This window comes from Mytilus trossulus, chromosome 10 (genome assembly GCF_036588685.1).
Source record: "Mytilus trossulus isolate FHL-02 chromosome 10, PNRI_Mtr1.1.1.hap1, whole genome shotgun sequence".
NCBI classification, from domain to species: Eukaryota; Metazoa; Mollusca; class Bivalvia; order Mytilida; family Mytilidae; genus Mytilus; species Mytilus trossulus.
In genome coordinates, this window is record NC_086382.1 from 30223913 (window position 1) to 30251308 (window position 27396).

The 27396-nt window shown below is 31.1% G+C and overlaps 2 protein-coding genes across 2 annotated transcripts; one reads left to right on the plus strand and one right to left on the minus strand.

The window, feature by feature from the left end:
- The first annotated feature begins 11874 nt into the window (after positions 1-11874).
- LOC134687804 (uncharacterized) lies at positions 11875-19302 on the plus strand. The gene is made up of 4 exons (XM_063548260.1): positions 11875-11938; positions 16561-17711; positions 18330-18484; positions 19267-19302. Exons 2-4 carry the CDS (start codon positions 17096-17098, stop codon positions 19300-19302), a joined length of 807 nt encoding a protein of 268 aa, XP_063404330.1. The 5' UTR covers positions 11875-11938; positions 16561-17095.
- Positions 19303-24294: 4992 nt separating this feature from the next.
- On the minus strand, positions 24295-27035 carry LOC134686159 (uncharacterized). Its single transcript, XM_063545832.1, has 2 exons — positions 26513-27035; positions 24295-24750 (listed from the first exon to the last, which is right to left on the minus strand). Exons 1-2 carry the CDS (start codon positions 26931-26933, stop codon positions 24344-24346), a joined length of 828 nt encoding a protein of 275 aa, XP_063401902.1. The 5' UTR covers positions 26934-27035; the 3' UTR covers positions 24295-24343.
- Between the last annotated feature and the right edge of the window lie 361 nt (positions 27036-27396).

Here is a 27396-nt window from a genome sequence, read left to right on the forward strand (position 1 = left end):
AAAAATTGTAACGTAAATTTGTGTTTATCTTAACATGTTCAACCCAGTTTGATACATGTAGTAAATCAAGAAGATTAAAGTCATGGAAAGAGCAAAGCAGCTATAAATAAATTAAATTGCTTAAGGATGTTTCTGTTAAAACAATAATTTACTGCATCTAAAAGCTCAGGCAATTTATAGTATGATTTAATTGAAATTACTACTTTATACTGTGTATACTGTGTTTAACTTTACGATCTACGACTTCATTTTCCTATTTCAAATAAACGGTAAAGAAAATTCTGATCACTTCCAGATGATTCTAAAAAAGGAGATATGATGCGATTGCCACAAAAAAAAGTCTTCAAAAAAGACCAAAATGACACACAAATTAACAATTATTGGTCACTGTATGTCTTTCAATATAGTCAGCTATGAAAGGCCCCGAAATGATATGTAAAACTATTGAAACAAAAAACTAACGGCATCATTTATGTACACAAACTTTTTAAAAAATTACATGCTCATGACTTGGAACAGGCACATGTATACAAATAGAATATGGCGGGGTTAAACTTTTTAGCGGGATACCAACCGTCTTCCTAACCTAGGACGACGGTGTAACAGTACCACATGAAAGTGAACTGTAGAAATCAGTTGAAAAAAGGCTTTACTCATCTTTTCTTCATATCATGAATGGTAAAAAAGGTAAATTACCAAGGGACAAACAACAGCATGCAACGCACAGTATACAAAACTAAAGACTGAGCAATACAAAACCCACCAAAAGGCTGGAGTAATCTCATGTCACTTTCCGAAGGGTAAGCAGAACCTATCGCATATGTGGCACAAGTCGAGCTGTCATTGTTAGTACAATCCCGGTGAAAATTTTAAACCACTAGGTCAATTCTTGGAAATTTTTAAAGATTGTGGTTACGACGATTGGACCATATATATCATAATCTGTGAATCTTTTGAGACTTTTCGAATTATTGAATGTTGCGTACGTTGTTAATATATTTATCCTTTATTAGTTATTGATACCAATATTTATCGTTTTTTCACAAACAGTTTCTTTGATCTTGATGGCTGGTACTTTTTTTTCTCAGCGCAGTCGAGTGAAATAAAAAAAATTGAAAAACTATCGCTAGAAATTAAGGGTACACGTGGAGTTGCTAATGAAATTGACATGAAATGGACAACGGCGTTCTATGGGGACGAAGTCCCCTATTAAAGTAAAAAAATCAATAAAAAAAGAAAGAAAAAAAAATCGGGAAAATTTCCCGAATTTTTATTTGAACTAATAGACTCAAAATCGTTAATTATTTTTTTTTGCGCTTTTTGAATTTCAAGATCTGCGCTGAAATCTACTTCCGCTTCCGGTCTTTTTTACATGAGACTTTGAATAAAATGTATATTTATCAGTCTAAGAAAAGAACTAAATACTTAATTCATTTTAAAAATAATGTTTGTGATTAAAAAACCGTTACATAATGACAGCTTTTTTTTGTTTACATTGCATATGACGTCATAACTTAAATGACGTCACAACAACTAAAAATCCCCAACAACAGAACCAAATTCGGAAACGTTACAGTATTTCCGTTTCTCTTTATAACATTGTTGATTTAAACAAAAATCATAGACTTCGTCTCCATTCACAGGTAATGCCTGCCTCATATTAGGTTTAAAAGCAATAAACAGTTATCATTGGTCATCTCAACTCATTGAGATAACTGGCGAAGTGAGAAAAGCAATCGAGTGGAGATGATCGACGATTTTCCATAACTATCTCTCTCCTCGTTTGTTTCGTGTGTTTGTTTTCATCGATATCGGGAAGTCGTTGGTTCACGCCTCGACCTAGTCTAACACAGACGTAAACAATATATTGGCTGTTTTTGTTAGATACCCGGCCGTAATTTCAATTGTTGACATTATTTGTATATTCCGAAGGCATACTGGAAATTTTTCGGGCGAATCAAGCTATTGCTGTTTCAATGCTTTACTAGCGGTATTTAACAGTCAGGGAAAATAAATTGAACAAAGATACGAGGATTTTAATTAAATATAAGAGCAAAGACTTGTCTGTTTGGAGCCAGAAATGTTTCCTGGTAGGGTGACCATTCGTCCTGCGAACTGATATCGTCATGTGATCTTATGCATATACAAAATGGCACAGCGCGTCAATCTAGTACAAAGTAGGAAAAATACTCATATTATATTTATATATAATTGTCCTGAATATTTATTTAATATGTTCATTATCATAATTTATTTTACCATTATCCTATACAGTGAAGTGTGTTTTCTTCTACTGGTTTAAACTACATCTCCTTTGATTTCCATCGATCGAAATTCTTTTTAAAAAATGGCAGGTGATGGTTTTTTTTCCAAACACTAGTCAAGCTATCTTTAACGGTAAGTTGTATAAAACAAATGTCCCTGTTGTAATAAATATTGGTATATTAACTCCGTAATTTATAGTCAGGTGACAGTTTTGAGCTTATTCTGTATACGCATCTTTCTATAACAAAACACTAAGTTGACTCCTCGTGTTTTGATTTGTTTGTGTCGTTGGGTAGCTGCAACATTAATGTATATCATTTTATTCAAATCTATTTAGTGCTTGGGTACAGAAATGTTGACATCCCTGGATCTCTCTAGTCGGACAGTATACCCTTGCTAAAGGGGTGTGTCAGTTTGGCTGTTCGGCTGCTTTTATAACAACTTATATACTAGACATGAAAAAAGACTTGAAATAGCAAATTTTGTTCCTGAGACCCCGTTTTCACTCGGTTCACTTAAGAAAGAACTAAAGCTGAAATCAAGGCTAAAAAATCAAATTTATAAATACATGTATTGGTAAACTGCCTTACATAATTTATCAACTGAAGAAATTTGGTTTTACAGCACGTAATGGTGCTGTTTGATAAATAACTCCCTTGATTGGTATCCAGTGGCAAATTTGTCATGCCACGGTAAATGAGTGAGATACATGCATGGATTTATTTCAAAATAAATTCCTTTTGAAGCCTGCATTTCTCGGTTTCGGACATATTAATGTACTTTCCCTCGAATACCGTTTGGTTATTGACCTGAGATATTGTAAAAAGCTACCAAAATTACTCTGATTCCATGAATAATGTTTTTTCATTTTTTTACTCGATCCTATGTTGGACCCCTCAATTCCAAGAGACCGTGTCTAATTAGACATGTACGATTGAATTTTAGTTAAAAAAAACAGGAACTTAAACACCAGGTTTATAAGTTCGAAATGCAATAAGTAAAAAAATAGATCTTTTGTATAGTGTGATCGTCCCAGTGGCTTAAATAATTATTTGCTTTAAATAACAGTTGTTGCTGCCTTTCATACCAATTGCATACCGGGTTGTTAGAAAGCAAGTAAGAATAACAATGGAACAGCACGTGTTTATATATCTCAACTTGTACGATTCGCTCGTGAATGTAGCAATGGTTTAGATTTTAACGAGAGAAATTTATGTATTACTGAAAAATTATTACACCAGGGTTTTCGATATCACAAACTAGTCAACACATTTACTAAATTTTATCATCGGTATAAAGACATCATTCGTAAATATAGCTCAACATGCAGACTTCTAATACGTTCAGGTATTTCACATCCAATTTTTTATGGAAATATTCTTTATAAAGCACAAAGGTATTCACCTCAGAAACTTACAAAACCTTTGAATAGACTTATTAAGGTGTAATACCACAATTGATTTTCCCCTATTAGTCTTTGTTAAATTTGCACTTTTCAAAAAGTTGTGCAGAATTTATCTTTGTTTCAAATAAAGAAATACTTGGCATGAGTAAAGCTTTATCCTGTCCAGTTCTATAGAAAAAGTTTCACATAACATTTCATTTCATATAAGTTAATAACCATCATTGGAAGTTAACCAATCAAATTTCTCCCCTTATTCCATCTGTGTACAAGGTTTAGTCACCATGTTACCTCAAGATTAAAAAAAATTCTATAGAAATCACAAATAAAAAATAATGGTGTTTTGAAATACCCAAGACATATGTTTATGACACAGAAATAGTTTAACTGCAATAAAATGTAGGATTAATTACCTACAACGGTTAAATTCAAGGGAATATTTTTTTAGACCTACTTTTGTATGCAACCGGATGTGACGTACCATGATTTGGTGGTATAACACCTTAAGAAGGGATATAATTACCATACTGTTGTCAAGTCATATTTTGGCGTTAATATTGAGTCACTGATAAGGTCTTTGCATCGGAACTAAACACATTTATTCTAAAAACAGTTGTTGGCATGACACGGGTTATATTCTTCTAATATATGTTATGATGGTATGATACTGAACCCCTAACGGGAAGGATTGTGCCTGATGTTCATATGATGAAATCATAATCTTTCAGTCAGTTAAATTGAAGTCTGGAGCTGGCATGTCAGTTAACTGCTAGTAGTCTGTTGTTATTTATGTATTATTGTCATTTTTTTTTCTTGGTTACATCTTCTGACATCAGACTCGGACTTCTCTTGAACTAAATTTTAATGTGCGTATTGTTATGCGTTTACTTTTCTACATTGGTTAGAGGTATAGGGGGATAGTTTAGATCTCACAAACATGTTTAACTCCGCCGCATTTTTGCGCCTGTCCCAAGTCAGGAGCCTCTGGCCTTTGTTAGACTTGTACTATTTTAATTTTAGTTTCTTGTGTACAATTTGGAAATTTGTATGGCGTTCATTATCACTGGACTAGAATATATTTGTTTAGGAGCCAGCTGAAGGACGCCTCCGGGTATGGGAATTTTCACTACATTGAAGACCTGTTGGTGACCTTCTGTTGTTGTTTTTTATTTGGTCGGGTTGTTGTCTCTTTGACACATTCCCCATAGAAACAAAATGACGTAGAAGAAATATTTTGGTCACGAGCATCCCTGAAAAACATGTATTGTCGAAATGCGCATCTGGTGAAAGAAAATTGGTACCTTTAATTCTATTACTACTACTGGGTCAATGCCTCTGCTGGTTGACTATTAGTCCCCGAGGGTATCACCAGCCCAGTAGCCAGTATTTAGGTACTGGCATGAAAATACGGATTTTTGTGTTATTTAAATTTGCTATTACAAAATATTAGAAATTATCATAAATTAAGGAATGTATCTCCCTCATGCAAATCTCTGATTCCTTTCACGGATTTGGCTACACTTTTTGGGCCTTTTGGATTATAGCTCTTCATCTTTTATATAAGCTTTGGGTTTCAAATATTTTGGCCACGAGCATCACTGAAGAGACATGTATTGTCGAAATGCGCATCTGGTGCAAGAAAATTGGTACCCTTAATTTTATTTTTAAATCTAAGTCCCCGAATGCACGATATTCGATAAGGACAACCCGCACCGTCTTTGTCACGGTTATTTGTAGGATTTTATTTTAGTCAGATGTGTTTGCTATGAACATATATGTGTGTGGTGTGACCAAAGTAGTGTCAGGAAAGCAAATTATGACTGTTTGGCTTGCTACTATAGAAATAAGAAGATGTGGCATGTTTGCAAATAATCAATCATTCCATCAGAGACCAAATGACAACCCATTTAACAACAATAGGTATATGCAAAACCTTCAACAATGACCTTCACACATATCGCTTAGCAAGCTATAAAAAGATCCAGAAATAAAAAGTCTCAATAATTGAAATGAGAAAAACTAGCAGCCTCATTCATGTACAAAACAATAAACGAAAAACGAAAATATTTGTCAATATGATGGAACTATGAAGAATTGTCATACAAGTGAGAGGTTAAAATTCAGTTTTGTTATACAATAGAATTGAGAAACAAAATTGGTCATGTGACTTCTTGTTTTTTTCCTCGACATATATACAAATAGAAAAAAAGTATTGCAACACCTTGATTTTTTAAAACTTGAAAAATCAGCCTCTTATTTTCGAAGGAATATGATAAAATATTTGTAAAATAATATTGAAACATAGTTTATGATAACATTGGTATTTGAACGGGCACAAGCTACGAGATATATAAAAAATCTAAAGTTTGATTTTCGTTTGTTCAATAAAAAATGAAAGTGAAATAGTGAAATAACAATTCGTTTTTTGCAGCCGAAAAGGTTCAATTTTGTCAAATTACGCTAAGAAACATTGATTATTAGGTTTTCACTTGCAAGTGAATGAGTCGACCTCTTATAATCCGTATTCATGCGAACTTCAATTCAACCCCTAGTTAGAGATTTACAACGCATGCATTGTACGGGTACAGGTTACTTAAAGAAAATGAATATCAACAATGAAAGTGAAACTACGGTAAATCATTTGATTACTAATCCGATGCACTTAAAATTTTTCTTATACGGTTAAAAGCAATGAAAAACATCTCTTTTTAATCTATAAAATAAAATCAAACAGACCTATCAAAATCCAATTGCACGTGTTGGGGTTTAATCTATTCATATCTTCACTTATGTTTACATCTCTTATATGGTCATCTGAGGTCAAATCGATAGTTAATTAGTCTGGACTAAATTACACACGAAACGAACATATAATTTATTTACCCCATGCTCTGTAAACTGATTATTTTAGACTTTTGATAGTATGGATAAATGTTTTACATTGTTATAAATCAAATATGAGAATTTGAGTCAAATCAGTGACTATGAATTTGACAGCTAGTGCCAGTTTAAACGAACAAAACATGTTTGCCAAAAAAATGATTTATCTACCCACAATTTTAATAACAAAATGAAGTGTTTTTTAGTACTAAAAAATGCATTTTACAACTTTAACTGTAGTTGAACTTTACAATATCACAAATTTCAAAACTAATTTTAAGATGATGGTTCACATCATGGTTGATCGTTATACGCCAAAGAATTCGTACTTTATGCTCAGCCTCCATTCAAACGGATGTATTCTTCTGACTTTTCAGTCTCGTGCAGTCTCGTTGAAATCTCGTCCTTGAATTATTTCCAAAATATGTGGAAAATATCAATGAATTTCTAAAATATTATAATCAAACATAAGTCTGCGAAAAAATTGTGTATTTACAATGAATAAATTTTGATTAATCAAGTTTTCAAATTCTACAACCAATCAAGTCAGTATTTTTAGCAAAAATTTCGAGAAAATGGGTGAGGGATACAACAAATGATTTTACAAGAATCATGTACATCCCATATCATTTTGGTCTTTTCAGATTTCTTAGATATGTCTTTTTTCAATCATTTATAACAAAAAAGTTGATATGATATGCATTTTGTTCTTAAAACTGACAAAAATCACAAAAATTACAAAATTGACAGCTCGATTAATTTACACAAAAAAGCGTCAAAATATGATAAAACTTTCTTATATTAACACCAACCTATATTTTTTGTAAGTAAAATTTATTCAGATTGGTCAATTTCATCTTTATAGCAAGTATGAAAAAAAGTTTAATTGTAGAACTGTTATTTTTTCACAATAATAGCCCAAAAATATGTAAAAATCGATGAAAAATGGGAAAATTATCAAATTGGGCATTTTAAAAGGACCGTAGCAAAAAAAAGAAGTGCACCACCATATGATTTTTCTTTACCAATTATTTTGTTACAGTCTTATAAACCCAAAAATCAGGTTAAGAAAAAAGTTTAATTCTAGAAATTGTGGGCTCCTCAGAACTGTACATCCTTATTGTCTTCTGATTCCTGACATAAATCGACTAGATTGTTGCTAAAGTAGCAGCAACCATATCTGATGAAGGGCATTGTTTTTTTCATGATGTGTTTAAACTGGGGTGTCTTTTCGCGCACTTTACGCCCAATAGTGTCCCATATATGCTCAATATGGGTCAAATCAGGGCTACGATCGGGCCAAGGAAGATGAACCGAATTCAATTAGAACAATCGATCTTCCTCTACAATGCTGATTTTAGCGAGTTCTTCACTACATTAAATACGGACATACATGTATGTGTGTCTGTTCGTAAGCAACGATTTTTACAGCGACATTCCTGATTCTCTCATGATGATAATGCTGTTTACGGGTACAGTAGCTGCATGTGCAGATAAAAACTTATCGAGTCGATATTTATTGATTAAACTCAGGTGATATTTAAATAATGTTTAACTAGTTTTATTTTAACAAATTATATCACAAAATAATAAAGAGTGTTTTTTTAATTTCAATTTCAATAAGGTGTTGCAATACTTTTTCCATGTGTATATTTTTGGTTTTCTTTTTGTATTATTCTATTTTTGACTCTATAGTAGGTATAGAGCAGTATCTGGGCTTCATATAACAAAACTACAATTTGAAACATGGGGATAAGAAAAAAAAAAGTACAGCTAAATTATCAGAAATGGACGAATCAATTAAATATGTGCAATGGACATGAGAGTACTGAAACTGCACTACTTCCTAATAACTCTATTACCAAATATTGTAAGAACACGATTTCTTACATTTTATTTATCTACTGAGAATTGTTGTCAGTCTGTGAAGCAAATAAAGATTGAGGTTTTCGTTGTAAAAAAGTTAAAGGCACCAGAAAAGTTGTCTGGTCTATAATTAGTTCCATTGTGGAATATTTTCTATTTGCTGTAGTGCCAGATGATGACATATGCATTGCCGTAAACATTTACTTAATTGACACACCGAGTCTTACACCGTTTGGAGTTCATTGATTGATTTCTAAAAATTGTCAAAAAACTACAAGACTAAAGTTTGTGTCATCATTATGCTTTTACAATTTAATAGCAAGTTTAAAAATAAGACAATATGTTTAATCCACCGCAAAAAAAACATGAACAAGAAGCTGTAATGTATGAAGTTAAGTAAAACTTTGAAGAATGGAAATGATCCTTGTGTAAAAGTGATTGACCGAATTTAGGAACTTCCACTTTCTTTTATACATTCTGCATATAATTTATTAATAAGTAACTAATTGACAGATGTATGTTTTCATTTTCCCCAGAAATATTGATAGGCATTTAAAAGGTCTTATCTATTTTCGCTATATTCTTGTTTGGGAAATTATGAAGTGGTTTGCAAACCTGTAATAGCAACTCCGGTAACGTGAAGTGATATTGACAACAGTCTAAAAATGCAGTATTCTGACCTGCATACACAATTTCTTCTTAGGGTCATTGTTTTGCTTTTCGATTTGCATCATGCCAAAAAGTTCATGTGAAGACAAAAGGAGTAGGTTCAGTAAGACTCCTTTTTAACCCCAAAATAAAGCAGTTTTAGAAAATTGTGAAAATGTGATCTTTGAGCTATATTTCGGGAAGTAAAATGCTTCTGCTACACATATATGAGCTGTTTTTGACAATACAATGCACAAATATTGCGTTCTAGCATCATCCTTAATTACTGAAATCTTCAAAATTTTAGAATTTTGGTTAATTTTAAGACGGTTTTCGTCTAAAATAAAAATGGCCGCATTCGTGTTCATTCATAATATTGCAATGTTAGTTGTATTTGATGATATTACAAACATATATAAAGGTTTAGAATGAACACGGATGCGGCCACTTTCATTTTTGACCAAAAACATCTGAAAATTGACGTTTTTTTTGCATATTTGATAGATTTTTCATATTAAAGCTTTAATCAGAGCGTTTTTTATGACAAAACCAGTAAAAGTCCGTCACATAAAATAATGGAATCAATTGAAAAAGACACTTAAGTCTTTAAAAAAAGTGTCCAAAACCTTTCGTTAGATGAACCTGAAATTTGAGGCAAAAATCGGCCTTTACAGGACCTACTCCTTTTCGATTGAACGTTTTAGTATAAACGAAAAAAGATATATCAATATAACACAATTGATTTATAATCTACTTTCTTTCACGGGTTTCAAATGTAAAGCACAACCTGCATTACCTTCCACATGTATATGGGGTCATCTCCATTTTTGTTCCGGTCCGTGTTAGTCTTTAAATTTTTTATATCTGTTTTCTTACATGTTTGTTAGCTATGGCGTTGTCAGTTTATACTCGACTTATAAGTTCTAATGTCTTATTGTTATATTTGACCTTCAATTTGTAGTTCTGGTTATATATTTTTGCACTGCGTTTAAATTTTTCTCTTTTGTTGCTCCCGTTTCCATTGTTATCACTCATTCATTTATTTTTCCTTGATCTCATACTAAGCTCATGAGAATTGCATTATATCCCATTTGTTGCTTATGTCCACTTAGACAATAATTAGTTTACATAAATAGACATTTAAATATAGCTGTATGACCTAGAGTTTAAGTTTATCGTCTAATCAAAATTATTATGCGTATTAATAGTCCAAACTCTCAGTTCGATTTGAAATACACTAACTAATTAACATTATATAAATAACACATAGCTGAGAGGGTGATAGAGCAGATTGGTACCCCGAGAAAACATTGTCAACCGCAACATATTGGATTGTGTTTTCTTTCAACGTCTGAAGAAAGACAGTTCGTTTACTGATTTAAAAAAAATTAAGTAAGATGAACAATGTTTAGTGACTGCATATAAACAGCTTATTCATCAATTTATGTCTATAGTCTGTACCATTGTGTATTAACTGAATTAAGTAATTTATAAAAATTGAACAGAATAATAATATTTTGTATAGTCACAATTAAACGAAATGTAGAAACTATGTTTTTAAAGTCTTGTTTTGATGTATCTGTGTCGGCGTAAACAAACGAACTGACTTTTGCTGTCACTGTTGTCTTAATCCAAAGATGTACATTTTTATTTGTCAATATAAATGTTATGACTATAATGATGAACAATATTATATTTACAGATTATGTTAATTTGATACAATATTGTAAGTTTAAATAACCTTAATCAAAAGACTATTTCCCAAATTAATATTTGTTTATACTTGATAAAACAAGAAGTTTTAAATGTACATGTAAATAAAATAATTCAGTGAAGTATCTTTTTCATGCATAAAAATGTGCAAAAAGAAAGTGTTATTTAGATATTTGTTAGCCTTTGTTTTCGTTTGTTACATGTAGTTAAATAAATTATCTTATATATTTTGAAATTTTACTATTTTCATGGATAACGTTTTTATAACAAATTTTTGTGAAGTCGTGTTTATTTTTTAAACAACACTAACACTTCTGGTTGGTACCAAGAAACAAATCATACTAGCTGGACATGTATGGTTTTTTTTACGTTTAGTGTGTTTTGGTTAAAAAAAAAATGCTACAAATATTTAATCCAACATTAATGTCAATCTTTCTTTTTTTTAATTACCAACCGCGATTGCTATCAACTTTCGAACCTCGAAACATACTTGAAGAAAATTTTGACGCAGTCTATAAATATATTTTCACATCTTAATATCAGTTATAATCACTAGCATACACAAGCGTATGGGTACAGCTTACACTTGAGATATTGAATTTGTTTATATCAAAGTTTATAGATTTGTACGTATTCATCGTAATTGTTATTTGCAAAAACATTTTCACATTTCAACTATAAAGTTTTAACGTTCCTTATTCTATTCATGTCAAAAGTCATATATGTGTTCTAGATCCTAGACAAACTAAATATTGTATTTGTTTGTAGTTGAAACTTTTTTTATCGTATTTATTTTGTTTTTAATAAAGTTTGTAGTTTGTCCTTATATATATCGCAAATTTCATTTATTTCACAATGCCACTAAAACAATCCCTATTCTATTTATGTCACAAGCTATATATGCGTCACAAACTAGGTATAGAATCATCTTCCTTCTTTTTTGTGACATTTTTTTAAAAGAAAACCTATTAATACGCATTTTTCACCATACACATGATACAAAATAAGTGTATTTAAATAAACAAACTTAGATATTCACTGTCCAATCAAATTTCATGTTTGATTCTTACATACTATATAGTCACATTACTCAGTTCGAAATAGAATATATTTTATACTGACATTCTATCATATATTGGACTGTGATTTCTTTTGAAGACTGAAGTAAGTAAGTTTTGATAATTTACTTAATTATTAGATTTTAATGTATGGGAACAGGTTTTAGTCATCAAATCATCTGAAGTATATATTTTGATTTCTTTTGCTTTCCTGGAATAACGCATTTTTTTGAAAATAATGACGTGAATACCCGCAACTAAATGAAAACATAGAAACAATGATTTTGAAGTCTAGGTTGAGTTACAATGTATCTTTGCTAGGTTTGACAATAACATTTGATATTGTCACGTTGTTATAGTTGAGCTTAAAAAATATTGCATATAGGTCAATATCAAATACAAAGGAAATGATAATCTATAACATATAACAATTTTGTAAATTTGATACACAACAGTGAGTTATAATAGTTGTAAGAAATATAGATTCTTACATTGATACCAGTGGATTATCGGATTTATCCAATCGAGATAGTTAAATTATCAATTTTAAAGACCGAGCCGACTCGGCGAGGACTTTAAAATTTATAATTTAACTATCGAGATTGGATAAATCCGATAATCCACGAGTAACTATGTAAGAATCTGTTTCTCTAATGATTAAAAAGATATTTTCTTTTTTTGTTAACCGAAAATCCCCTTCGAGTACCTTTCACATTGCACGTAGTTGTCAATTTCATTAACACTTTTTATCATATTTTGATTCATTCAGTTAGCTAAAAAGGTCATGACCCTTAAAATCATCCAATGATCTTTTGAGATCACCAGCAACCACACGTTGATTAAATTCTTTTATACAATGGGTTCGGAAAAGGATAAATTCCCATAGAGTTAGAGAAACTTGTTTACAACACAACCTTTCGAATATCCTTCTCCTATTGTTTTATGTATTATACGTAAATAAAAAAAGGATTCGGTGTTCTAAATTTATATCAAATAATTTATCCTAGTATATAATTATTTATAAATTTGACAGGAAAGTTTAGTTTAAAAATGTTATTTACATTTGTGTGCATCTTGTCTGATAAGCTATCTTTAATATCATTTTATAGAATAATATGATTAGTACGACTTATGTTTTGAAAGCATTCATGTCCAACTTTAAACCATGACACAACACCTTGGTTATTCCGAGAAACAAATTATATTATCATGAAATGTGTTAAAGCTTTGATCATTGGAGTGTTTGCTGAAGTATAAGTATACTCTATCTTATTCTTTTATCTCATTAAATAAGTTGGGATTTCAAGTTTAATGAAAATGAAGAAACAACACCTCATCTGTAACTAATTAATTATCGATAACAACTTCAACAAATTATATTTTCCCAAATAGTTGTTTATTATAGTTAAATAAATGAGGAAGTTTTTTTCTCAATGTTAATATAATAATACACTTGGGTATTTTGTATAAATCTATATATATAGATAACTATGCACAGAGAAATTTTGTTTACATAATATCTGTTTATTTAATCGTTGTTCTATCAGGGTTTATTTTTTTTATTCCTTAATTCTTTTTTTAAAGTTATATATATATATTTCTCTCTATGGGTTATGTTTAACTTCCAAATTGTTATGTCGTAACAACTATTTTTGAACAATGACACACACTGGACAGTATACATGGTTTATTCCAAGAAACTATTATTATTTTATTTTTCAAAAACAGAGTACATTTGTATTTCATTCACTATAAAGGTCTTTCATTTTGAATTGCGGTTGGTGTATCAATCATGATGTGTATAGGTCTTCAAAATTGCATATTCAAACCCAACACATAATTATTTGATCACTTTATACTCGACTTATTAATATGTTAATTGTAAATTTGAAACGTAAAAGTTGAATTTTACTAAACATTCTATTTAAATATATTTTATAACGGTCAAATCACTTGTGTTATGCATATTATGCAAACCAGTTTCGTAAATAGAATTGGATACAACGAAAATAATAGTTTTGTTAGAGCTGATCATTGAAAATATTTTATATATTTAGTGGACTATAAGCTATGGTCTTAAACATAGCCCTTGACGAAAGTAGTATGGGACTGAGCAAAACTTATTTAGTATTTCTAACTGAAGCTTGTGTCTTGATTGTAAATGTTTTGAAATACCAATGTGCTTAACAAAACAGATGTCCTGTCCCAATTCAAGAGCCTGTAATTCAGTAGTTGTCGATAGTTACATATTTGTTTTTCGTTCATTTTGTGTACATAAATAAGGCCGTTAGTTTACTCGTTTGTATTGTTTTACATTGTCATTTCGGGCAATTTTATAGCTGACTATGCAGTATGGGCTTTGCTCATTGTTAAAGGCCTTTTGGTGACCTATAGCTGTTAATTTCTGTGTTATGCTGGTCTCTTGTAGACAGTTGTCTCATTGGCAATTATACCTCATCTCCTTTTCTAAAGTTATAAAAAATGTGTTCAAAATATCAATTTGATCAAAACAAATATATATATCGTATATAACTATCCTTGAAAATATCTATTATTAGAAATAGGAATTTTCATTTTAATTTCAATTTGAATAGAATTCAAAATAGAAATAGATCATTCTTATTGTGACAGTCTTTACAGATATGGAATGACATGAAAAGATTTGTATTACTTTTATGTATACATGTATAGTGCATATGTGCAAGTTATTATTTTTGAATTATTTATTTGACTTTTTTGAAAAACACAATACACTATTCTGATAGAGAAATATATTGTTGTTTTAGTAGGAGGAAATTCGGAAAACAGATCTTCTTGTATACTTTTATTTTTCTTCTTAATGATTGAAAAGTTATCGGTAAATATGCTAGTATTCCGGTCAAGTAAATCTAGAAATACCAAATGCTGATCTACTACATAAAAAGAAACGCTATCTTTTAAATTAGCTGGAATTATTGCACTTAAATGAATCTTGTAATCAGCTTTGGGGAAATTTAAAAAAAAACCTCTTAAGTTTGAATGCGCGGAACCTCGTTTTGTCATTTGGAACTGTACCAGGTATGGGGAAGATTTACAAAATATTCTAACCTCGCCATATTCTGGACCTTCATATATTGTTCTTTTGTTGTGTCGTTACACAGCTGTCAAAGTTCAATTGAATGGTTAAGCGCTTCTAGTTTAACTCCGACACATTATGTATGTGCTTGTCCCAAGGCAGTAGCCTTTTATTCAGCGGTTGTCGTTTGTTACTGTATTTCATTTTTTTATTCATAATTTTGTAAATAAATGAAGCCGTCAGTTTTCTCGTTTGTATTTGTTGCCTTTGTAATATCTGAAACTTTGATAGGTGACTTTGCAGTATGGTTTTACTCATTGTTGAATGCACAATCATGTGCTATTTCATTTTGGTCTTTTGTGGAGAGTTTTTTAATTTGCGATCATACCATATCTTTTTATTTTTATATAATATAAACTTTTAAATATTTGGTTAGTTATCCAAACATAAAATGACACGGGTAGTTTCGTAAAGTTTTCGTACTTAATATATTTGATATATTAATTTCATTGTTAATTGTCCTACAAGACATACTTTTGATATACGTTTAATGCAGCATTGCCTAAATAATGTTAAAATACTGTTATTTGTTAATGCATGCTAAAGTTATTAAATTCGATTTCCAATTAATGGCAAAGCCAACCTCTTATATCTTCAGTCTACAAAATGTTATGCAAAACTAACATAAACAAATATTTCGACAGATATATATTTATAATTAGAATAAGAAATTATTGTCTTATTTTTAGATGAATATAAATAAAATCGAGTCAATCGAATTTTGTTTGTTTATCCAGGTATAACATTATTAATAATGAACAAAATGTTTAACTTAAATAACTTGAGAATAGAAATGTGAAATTTGATAAAGGAACATTGATTTTTAAATTGTTATTTGGATGGAGAGTTGTCTCATTGGCACTCACACCACATCTTCCTATATCTATTGAATCTACCAGTATTAATAAAAACCAACGGAATCTAAATGTGAAAGTTGATATAGGTATATTAAATCTACCAATATTTATAAAACTCGACGGACTGTCTGTACTGATACGTTGTGCTATATTTGAGCAGTTCAGGTTTTCGAAATAAAGATTCAGGTACACAATTAGGGTATCCCTTTTTTGTCTGTCCAATATAAATGAACATACAAAAGGGATAATTATTTTTTTGGTAAAAGACAAACTGTTCTGATGCGAAACTTAAAACGATCAAAAGACACCAAAAAGTCTTCGAATCACAGGTCAACATAGAAAACAAAACTTAGCAACACGAACCCTACAAGAAAATGTATTAATGCTATCGAAAACTTTAATGCAGATCTTGCTCTACATGAATACAAAAACGCACCATAAAAAGGACAACAGTAGTTTACCATAAGTTTATAATTAATTGATTAAGAGGACAAATCAGGGTTCCAAACTATCAAAACCAAGTGAAGTGAATCGGGAGACCTGAGACCGGGTACAATAAACTAGATTGAAACAGCTCATGGTACTAGGTAAGCCGGAATTACTTGTTGGATTCGATAACGCAAAAGAAAGAGTTATATTTTTTTCTTATTTATATTTTCTTACTTCTTGATACTTACAAGTATTGTTGTATCATATATATTTCATTGTGGACGTTATAAAATTGAATTAAAATAATTTCATCATTATATTTTGTAGATATTACTATTTTAAATGATCATGCATTCTATACAGTTTAGACCAGTTCGATACCAAGATGGAAATATGCATTGTACTTTAAAATTCGGAAGCTTCGTGTAGCCCCTGTTTCGAAATTCGAAATCCCATGATCGTCACCAAGTGATATAGAACACATATTTATAAAAAAGATAAATATTACTAACTTGTATACAATATTTAATAGAAGTTAAACAAATCAATTCACATGATTATAACAAATAAAATGGGAGTATTGGCTCAACAGCATGAAAATTATTGGATTATCAAGTCGTCTAAACTGATTTTGATGTGCAAAGAACAACATAAGAAAGTTAACGCCACAGGAAAACACAGATATTTATTTTTCAAAACATCATTTCATGCATGCAACGACATAGGGATGCTTGATGACCAAATACGAGATTAGTCTATTCGAATTTTAATATAATTTTTTGTCATTTTTTAAAATTCGAATTGACATATTTGGCAATACAAAAACAGTAATATAGTTTTGCGAACAGAAGTTGGTCAAAATATGGCTTTGAGTACTCTGAAAACGTTTAACGCGACTACAAAACTGGCCTCATATGCGAATTGGAAAGGACCCCATCTTCCAATTATCATGGCAGGAAAGGGATTTAGCTATAGTGGACATGATCTCATCGTTGAATGCGATGATTGTAAAGCTAAAGTGGATATGAAAACTGAAGACATTATTTCATTATCAGATAGCCATTCAGGGGGTTGTAGAATAAGTCAAATTTTACGAGAGAAGAAGGCAAATCCTATTGTAAGCCATCGGGGTCCTTTTTCTCAACAAATGCAATGTGAAAAATTCACATACGAACTTTTGTTGTATCCGTCCTTAGCTTCAATTATGCTAGCACCAAGCGATGAGTGTCCATGCAAAGTATGTTGCCGTGGAAACCATATACTTTCCACTGTGTTCCCATTTAGGCCCAACGATATGTATGGCTATCCAAGGCTCTTCGGGAAAAGACTTATAAATTCCATAAAGCAAAGATTAGAGGAGCACAATGGCCCAATACATCCACAGTTAACAGATGTAGAAGTACGCAAAAGAACTTTTGCATTGTACGAGTTGGATCAAAATATTGAAACTTTGGCTGAAGCAGGGTTTTACTTTGCAGGTAAACATGTTTAATGTTTTTCTTGAATTAAGTTGTTTTGCATGATAACTCACAGAACATATTCAATGATATACGTATAAGGTAAGGTTAAAGAATGTGTGTCAGATGTTTTGACTGTTTGGTTTTTCTTAATCAGTCAAGGGTGAAATATTTTACACCATAACACATATTTTTTTATAAGACTTCATTGACTCATAAAAATTCATTTACCAAACTTTAAACTGATTTTAGATTTCTTTTATTTCGATTTAAAAAAGAAATCTAATATCTCCTAAAGAACCCTCATAACCTATCAATATTTAAAGCTCTTATTGTTCCTCAACTTATGCTCTTTCGACTTATAGTATCAAATTTAAATTCTAGATTTTCTTTATTCAACTTAAGTTCATCCTTAACCATACCAGGTAAAATCTTGTCAAATCAGGAACATCCTAAATCTGTTTAACTGACAGTTGTCTTCCATGGTAGAAAACACAATATATTAACTTTTAATCTTGTGACTCGTATGAGTGATATTAGTCAAACCCTTGTAATCAAAAAACACATTTAAGAATTGTAAATCCACATAATATTGTACTTCTTTATATACATATCATTTTGAATTTTATTTTCTTATAGGTCAAAGAAAGGAAATTGTATGCTTTTATTGTGACGGTAGTCTTCGGCAAGAGGTACTTGCAACAAACCCATGGGAGGAACATTGTCGATGGTTCCCGGTCTGTCCTTATGTTCTGAAAACAAAGGGAGAGTCATTTGTACACGATACAATGATTGTAAGTTATTATCTCTAAAAACTATGTTTTTTTCCAAAAAGGACAAGCGTATACTATTATTCAAATATAAAAGTAAATACCACATAAATTAAAATGGGTAGTTGCACCTAAAGGAGTTTCAAGTACTAACCTTTGTTAATTTGATAAAGGACGTTGAATCGACTAAATCTAAATGTATATCTTTAAAAAGCATTTAATTCGTCTTAGAAAATCCTACCGTTTCGTTAAAGCGCTTTAAAAAGTCAGACATGTATCAACCCGTATATCACTAGGAACGAGAATTGCATATAGCATATGTAAAATTGAGAATTGAAATTGGGGACGTGTCAAAGGAACAACAACCCGACCAAAGAGCAGAAATCAATCAAAGTTCACCAATGGGTCTTCAATACAGCGAGAACATACCGCACCGGAGCCGTGCTTTAACAGACCCTTAAGCAAAAATGTGATATTTTTGCATTTCATATTGACAATCAATTGTTGTAAACTAAGTGTTGTTTCCCGCATTTTTATAAGTCGTATAAAACGAAACTTTCATCCGTTTTAGCTCATACCCATTAATCTGTTTTGTCTGAATTTCTATGTCTTGCTTATAATATTTCGTTGTATATCACGTACCCTAAGAAAACTTCAACGAAGTGGTGATTTGTTTTCTGTATAGACAGGAATTCATGTTGTGTATGTTGTGAAAAACTTTCTGTCTTACACAATTTTTGCATATTGGTATGTTTAAAAAAGCGACGTGTTTTGCCACACACAATAATTTTCTCTTACTTTTTCAGAACACTAAAGCACTAAAGACACATCTTAAAGGTTAGTATGAACAATTTCCTAAAAAAACTCAATATGCAAGTGAAATACAAACGAGAGGTTTACAAATCTTATATACCTATATGGAGTTATTTTCTTTCAGAACGACAGGTCATTCTTTTTCAGAATCAACCCGGACGATACCATGTTTCAATGAAATATGCTTAAAGGCATACAATAATGACCTGTGTGAGGTCATTATTTTCCTTGATAAAAATGCAATCTATAATTTACTTCAAAATTTTATTCGTCTGGTAGTTTTTTGTTGCCGATTTGGAAATTTATATTTTAAGGTTCAATCGACGATACATGTAAAAGAAATCGTCATTGCCCGCATTTAGTTTAAGAAAAAAATAACGCGTGAAGTTTTGTTAATTTGTCGCTACAATAAAGAAACATTATCAGATATGTGAGATGAATTTTAATATAAACATTTATAAAGAAAAAGCCAGATTTAACATATTCGTGTGTTAGATTTTGCAAATCTGATTGAGTCACACTGAATAGGTTGGTTGATTTTTGGTTGCTTGCTTAACGTCCAGTGGCAAATAGTTCATGCATGTTCAGGACGATAAACGCTGAATAGGAAATCATACTGTGACCTACATGTATTTGTATTCGTCTTTGTGTCAGTTCTTAATTATTTTTTTTAATTTATGTATACCTTTTAATTACCTTTTACTGTATCAAATGATCAACTAATAAGAAAATCTTATATTCTATTGAATAACATTAACGTAACTCGGAAAAGGGTCGGATGCGGAGGGTATATAATTATATCCTGATTATCTGTTTATAAAATGTATTGCTATTCAAAAGACAATCTTTCTGAATTTTTCATTCGATTCAATTAAAATTGTTAAAAAAAATTACCACATTTCCGCGATAGAAATGACATTACAAATAGAAAATGAACTAGACCAGGTAATTTCAATGGAAACGTTTTTTGTTAAAGATGACAAAAATTGTGAACAAAATATGAAAATATTATCATAAAGGGGTCAATTGACAATTTTGATCTCTTTACTTATTTGAAGATCTTAAACTGCTGAACAATTTTGTTATTTCCATTTTATCTCTATCTATTATAATATTCAAAATTATTACCAAAATCTGCAAAAATTCCGGAAAACTACCGATTCAGAGGTGGCAACCCAACAACGGGTTTTCTAATAAGTCTGCAAATTTCAGGTCACATATATCTTTTTCTTTAATGCATGTCAGATTCGGGCCAGACTACTGTACTTTTGTGTGTACCTAATTGAATGTTCACAGCATATGCAAAAATTTTTTAATTGCTGCAGATTTGATATTTTTGATATTAATCATTTCTAACTACTGTACTTTTGTGTGTACTTAATTGAATGTTCACAGCATATGCAATATTTTTTTAATTGCTGCAGATTTGATATTTTTTATATTAATCATTTCTAATGATATCTCACTTAGACTTAAATAACAAAAAAAGTAAATAACAAAAATAAAGAATTCCGAGGACAAGTCAGAACAGAAAGAAACTTATAAAAAAGCAAAATTAAACGCCCAAACACATCAAACGATTGATACAGAATAGGAAAATATAGTTTCAAATATCATTGATTATGATAAGGCAACACTGTATAAAAGAAAAACTGTTTACAATATCTGGCTTTTTTTAAAGTAGATTAAATCATTTCCTTTAAATATTGTCAGTTACGCTTACTCCTTGTTTTAAGTGCATTACATTTGTTGTTTTCAAGGTATTTGTTGGCATCATCGTAATATAATCAGATTGATGTGATAAAATCATCACATATGCCAGGCATATCATTTGAAACATTACACTCATGTATTGAACGTAGCGTTGACTAGTTACGTATCATATTATTTTATTTTTTGTTTTGTTTTATATTCTTGTTCATTAGCACAGATATTATTTATTTTGTTGTAATAGTCATTTTATTATAATTAATTATAAATGTTTCAATTTCTTTTTTTTTTATTTTTTCATTCATGGTTTTGTTTCAACTGAATAACGATTTTGTCGTCTTTTTCATTTTGATAACATATTTCATGTTTGAATCTGTGTTGATTTCTTTATTTTATATACCATGATTGCACATCTGCAGTTGTTGCACATGTTTTTGAAATAAACATCATATTCACTTATAGGGTCTTTGCATCGGAACTCAACACATTTATTTCTAAAAAAACAGTTGTTGGCATGACACGGGTTATGTTCTTCTCATATAATTAAGATAGTATGATACTAAACCCCTAACGGGAGGGATTGTGCCTGATATTCATATGATGAAATCATAATCTTTCAATCAGTTTTATTGAGGTCTGGATCTGGCATGTCAGTTAACTGCTAGTAGTCTGCTGTTATTTATGTATTATTGTCATTTTATTTATTTTCTTTTGTTACATCTTTTGACATCGGACTCGGACTTCTCTTGAACTGAATTTTAATGTGCGTATTGTTATGCGTTTACTTTTCTACATTGGCTAGAGGTGTAGGGGAAGGGTTGAGATCTCATAAACATGTTTAACCCCGCCGAAATTTTGCGCCTTTCCCAAGCCAGGAGCCTCTGTCCTTTGTTCGTCTTGTATGATTTTTAATTTTAGTTTCGTGTGAAAAATTCGGAGTTTGGTATGAGATCCATCATCACTGTACTAGTATGCATAATTTTTAGGGGCCAGCTGAAGGACACCTACGGGTGCGGGAATTCTCGCTATATGGAAGACCCATTGGTGGACTTCGGCTGTTGTTTGCTCTATGGTCGGGTGGTTGTCGCTTTGACACATTCACCATTTCCTTTCTCAATTTTAATACTGTTACGTATGTAAATGGTCGAAGCAGATATATTATCTTTCTTTCTTTTTTTTTGGGGGGGGAGGGGGGACGGTGATGTTTGATGATAATTATTTAAACAAGAGTGTGATGACTTTTGAATACGATATAACGATCCTTGTTGCCAATCAATATTATGCGTTAAGATGTCAATAGTTCAACTGCTGCATTTATTGTTATATATTACTAGTATAACGTCACCTTTTATTTGTCTTCATTTGGCATAGTGAAAATGTTTTGTACATTATGGATCATTGCAAGTGATTAGCTGAAACTTTTCTCTAGTGTCCTTTATGCGAGACTTGTCTTGTGCTTGTTGTTTATTCTGCAATTTAAGACAGGTACCATGCAATAATAGAATCTTCAACGAAATTTAAATCGTTTTCAATTAAATGCTTCATTTGAATCTTTTAAAAGTCCTTTATTTCATATTTGTATAATATGACAATATCATAAAAAATATCGTTTAAACGTACTAATGAGTTTTATACAAAAAAAACTCATCATAGATACCAGGACTTAAATTTATATATACGCCAGACGCCCGTTTCAGCTACAAAAGACTCATCAGTGACGCTCGAGTCCAAAAAGGTTATAAAAAGCCAAATAAAGTACGAAGTTGAAGAACATTGAGATCCGAAATTATTTATTTTTTAGGAATCGAGCGTCACTGATGAGTCTTTTGTAGACGAAACGCTCGTCTGGCGTAAATACAAAAATAAAATCCTTCTTGTATCTATGATGATATTATTTAAAACCACTGGGTCGATGCCACTGCGGGTGGAGTTTTATTCCTGGAGGGTATCACCAGCCCAGGAGTCAGCACTTATGTGTTGACATGAATTATCATTGATATGTTCATATATATAAATAAACTGTTTATAACTTTGAATTTTTGCATTACTAAGCCTTTTCTACCTAAAGAATAGATAACCTTAGCTGCATTTGGTACCACTTTTAGGAATTTTGGTCTTCAATGCTCTTCAACTTTGTACTTAAATGGCCTGTTTTACTATTTAGGAATCGAGCGTCACTGATGAGTCTTTTATAGACGAAACCCGCGTCTGAAGTAAATCCAAAATTTAAATCCTGGTATATATGATGAGTTTATTAACAAACAAATAACATAGCTGCATTTATGTATGTAAATACTTAATAATCCTTTCTTGCTTTGTTCTATTAACGACTTCCTCGGCCCAATTTGGGATAGCATGTTCTCTCATGTTTGTTTAAACAACACTGTTTTTGTAACATGATGTTCAATTTTATAAACAGATTTTTGACACAAATTTTGCTTCAATACCCCTAATTTTTTGGGTGTGTGGGCAGGTGACTCCAGTTGTTTGTGTAATAAATTTAATCACCTTCAACTGATTTTTTTTTAGATTTTAGTTCAAGTTTCCTATTCTGAAACAAGTCCTTTCCTGTTTTGTTTTTTTACTTTATATCGACCTTTGGAGTTCCACTATCTGCAACTGCTTTTTATAGTTTTTTCTTTTGTTATACTGATAAAACATTGTCCCGGATTAAGGGAAGGTTGAGCACTCACACCTGTTTAAATCTACTAGTCAGAAGTATGTAGTTTAGTGGTTATCATTGTTTCGCGGTCAGGATTACTTGGTTTTCGTGAAGTGTACTTTTACAAATTATTCCATTAGTTTTATTATTATATTTTTAGTGAGGGCCTTTAAAAACGGAATAAATGGTATGGGTTATTCTCATTGTAGAAGACCGTACTTTGACCCATATTAACATACATCCACGTCATCTATCTCTGGTGTCTAATTATCATATTGCTAATCATACCATTTATCCTTATGTGTATACAAAATCAACACACAAACAAACTGAACTCTGAAGAAAATTCAAAGGGAGAGTCCATAATCAAATAGCAAAATTAAAACTCTCAAGCACATCGAATGAATGGATAACAATTGCCATATTTATGACTTTGTACGTGCATTTTCTTATATAATCATGTAGAAGATGGTTGATTAAACCTGGTTTTAAAGCTATCTAAGCGTCTCACTTGTATGACAGTCGCATACAGCTAGTAATGGTTTTGGCTTGGAAGAGTAAATAAATAAAATAAAATTTGTATATAAATAATCCTTAAAACATAGATAAAATATACATATGAGTATTTGGATAATAATCGTTCCCAAAGTATAATAGAGGCTAAAAACCTAGAGTAGTACTTCATTTCTGATGTGGCGCTAAGCAACACTATGTCCAGAAAATGTGATGTACGTTCCGGTATCACTATAGATATTATAACCAGATTCTGCAATGTAAATTTCGTCTCCCATTTGCAGACTAAACACAACATCATATGTACCAGTCTTATGGCCGTCACCGCAAACATGACTTCCAGCGGTCGGTACTTTATTGAGATAAAGTCTAAGGTATAAAGTTTTTGCAGACGGTGACATAACTACAGCAGTTATGTGATAAAGACCTGCACGTGGAGCTGTGAAAATTCCAGTCAATGGATCATATCCATTTCCCTCATTGGTCCAGACTTTATCAAATCTAACTATCTCTTTGATTGCAGAAACTTGTGAACTTGTCCTGTAAGCCGAGAAAGCAACTGACTTATGATTCCTCATCATTTCAGCATTACCTGCAAAAAATAAGAGTGTAATTATTTCTTGTTGTTGAAAACATGTATTAGTCGATTGAATGTGGCTATTGATTGTAATTTATCTGCTTCAGTGATGCAAAATCTACTGTACACCTGCACATTGTATTTATCATACTATACAGGCCTTTTGATGCGTCTTAGTAATTTTCTCAAAACGATATTATGAATGTATTAATGTAAAATATCAAGTCTTACATTTTGTACCTGTTTTAACATTGACATTCAAATCACTCCGATTTAATTTGTTTTCTTCAAGAAGATAAACTACGTTCTTATGTCCAAATTGTAAAGAAATATGTTCTGTAGATTCCAAATGACCAACAACACCTCAATAATTTGTCTTTGTAAATTGTTACTTTTGTTGTTTAGTCTATTTTCAGTAATACTCATTTGACGAGACTGGATATTTTTACATCCTTGCATTGAGTCATTGTGCTATGGTAAATTTCGTATTCTTGTCTTTCGGGTTTTTTTTCTTCTGATAAGCTATATTGTTATGTTTTGTAACATTAACATTAACAACTGCACCCCTATATTTTACATTTTTACCTATTATGTCTGTTTGTTATGTTCTTAATTTTTATCTAAATAAAAACAAATACGCCAACAAAGAAAACACAATAACATACAGACACTCTATTAACAAAGAACATCAGCATAAGTCTTAGAATAGAAAAATGACAAGAACAAAATAATATAATAGCACAATAACACCATTTTAGTCAAATTTGAGTTATCGCAATACATTTAAATGATCACCTAGCTTATTTCATAATGAAAGTTCCGTGATTTATTATAGCTAAGGAGAAAAAAGTTAACGTGAGAATAAACTCATCATGGACACTAGAATTAAAGTTGGAAACGCCAGACAGACGCGTGTTTCGTCTACAAAATACTCATGATATTTGGAAAATTGCCTAGCTAGTATTTGTTTTAATATTAAAAAAGTAAACATTGCCAATAAACTGAACCAATTCCGGGCCTTTCTTATAACATTTATAAGAATATGAAAACCTGTTGTAAAACCTGATATACACATATTCAGTTTTTACTCTGTAAATAGCATCGGGGGTTAGAGAATATTATTTAATCATTTTCCTGTGAAAAAAAATCTTCTTATTCAAATTTTTTTTTCATGTTACACTTGATTAAAAGGCAATTAGAAGTATTCGTTTGAGACATAAGATTTTGACTTTAATCATCTAAAACAAACATTGTCATTTATTTATGATATAACTTATGCACACCTATTTATTTCACCAAAATATCAGCCTGCAGAGAGTCAATGCCGTTTCATAGAGTTACAAAAACATATTTCACCATCTGCCTATTATTCAAACTTATAAGACAAACTCACTGTACATCTATTATACAATCATCGCATTAAAAAAATGTTAAGCTCACATTCATGAAAGCAATGCGTTATGTGAGTATCATGCAGTTTTGGCAAATATATAAAATGTTTCTAATTATTCAGGGGGAAAATCGAATATAGGTATTATGACATTGGTATTATTGACCTTATCATAAGTAAGATAGTGAAGCACTTGTTATCTTAAAAAATGTAATGTTGCATTACTGTTAGATGGACAGGTTAACATCAATTGTTGATTCTTAAAATAGGCGTCTATATTTTTTTTAAAGAAACACGTTCAAGCCATGTAAATTGTTTAAAGTTCAAATTCGATAATTGTTGTTTTTCATTTAATAGTTCGCACTGGGAAAACTTTCTATTACCTACCTCTTTCTTGTTTTAGAATTAACTCCTGTAATGTGTTATTAAAGTTAACTTTAAATGTTTCCACAAGTTGGTCATATGATAGGTTGAATCTTTTCCATTCCTGGTGAATAGTAAACTGCATCAATTTTTGAACGCTCTCCCTTTTCTGTCCTGCTATACTAAGTACTTGCATTTTCGATGACAAAGATTCCAGTAAAGTGTCTATTTGGTCTCCATAAGATGAGGTTTCATTGTTTACCTTGGTGTTAAAACGTTCAACCAGTTCTCGGAAAGAGTTGTTAAATCTCGTTTGCTCTTGCACCTGTGCACCTTGTACTGATTCAACAAACGTCTCAGTTTCTTTTTTAATATTTCCTATTTCATCCAACGTAGAAGAAATAGACATTTCCCATACGTCCATCTTCTTCTCAAGTCTTTGCATCTTATGTTCCAGCCGCACAAGTTTTTCGAGTACTTTTTCCTCAAAATCAAACTTTGAACAGGTAACTGAAGATTCGAATTCTGACTTGATCGATTTTGATGAAGTCCGTACAACAAATAAGATAAATAAAATGATAAAATTTTGAACGATATTCATATCTTTCATTTTCTATTTCAAAATGTAAGCTGTAACCGCGGTTTCAACATACTTATAGCTGGAAGGCCTTTTTAATAATATCTTAAGCAATTACCGGGTATGTGCCAATGGTTCTTTTCTTCGTGTATAACGAAAGATCGACGGCAGCTGGTTTGGAAGAGTTAACACATCTTTTGCTTTTGTTTACTCTGTAGAATTTTAAAGCTGGTGCTTAAGATATTTTATCATAGACACATTGTAATTATAAAACCATTCAAACGGGAAAACCGTCGGTCTAATCTACAAAAAAAAAACATAAACACGACAA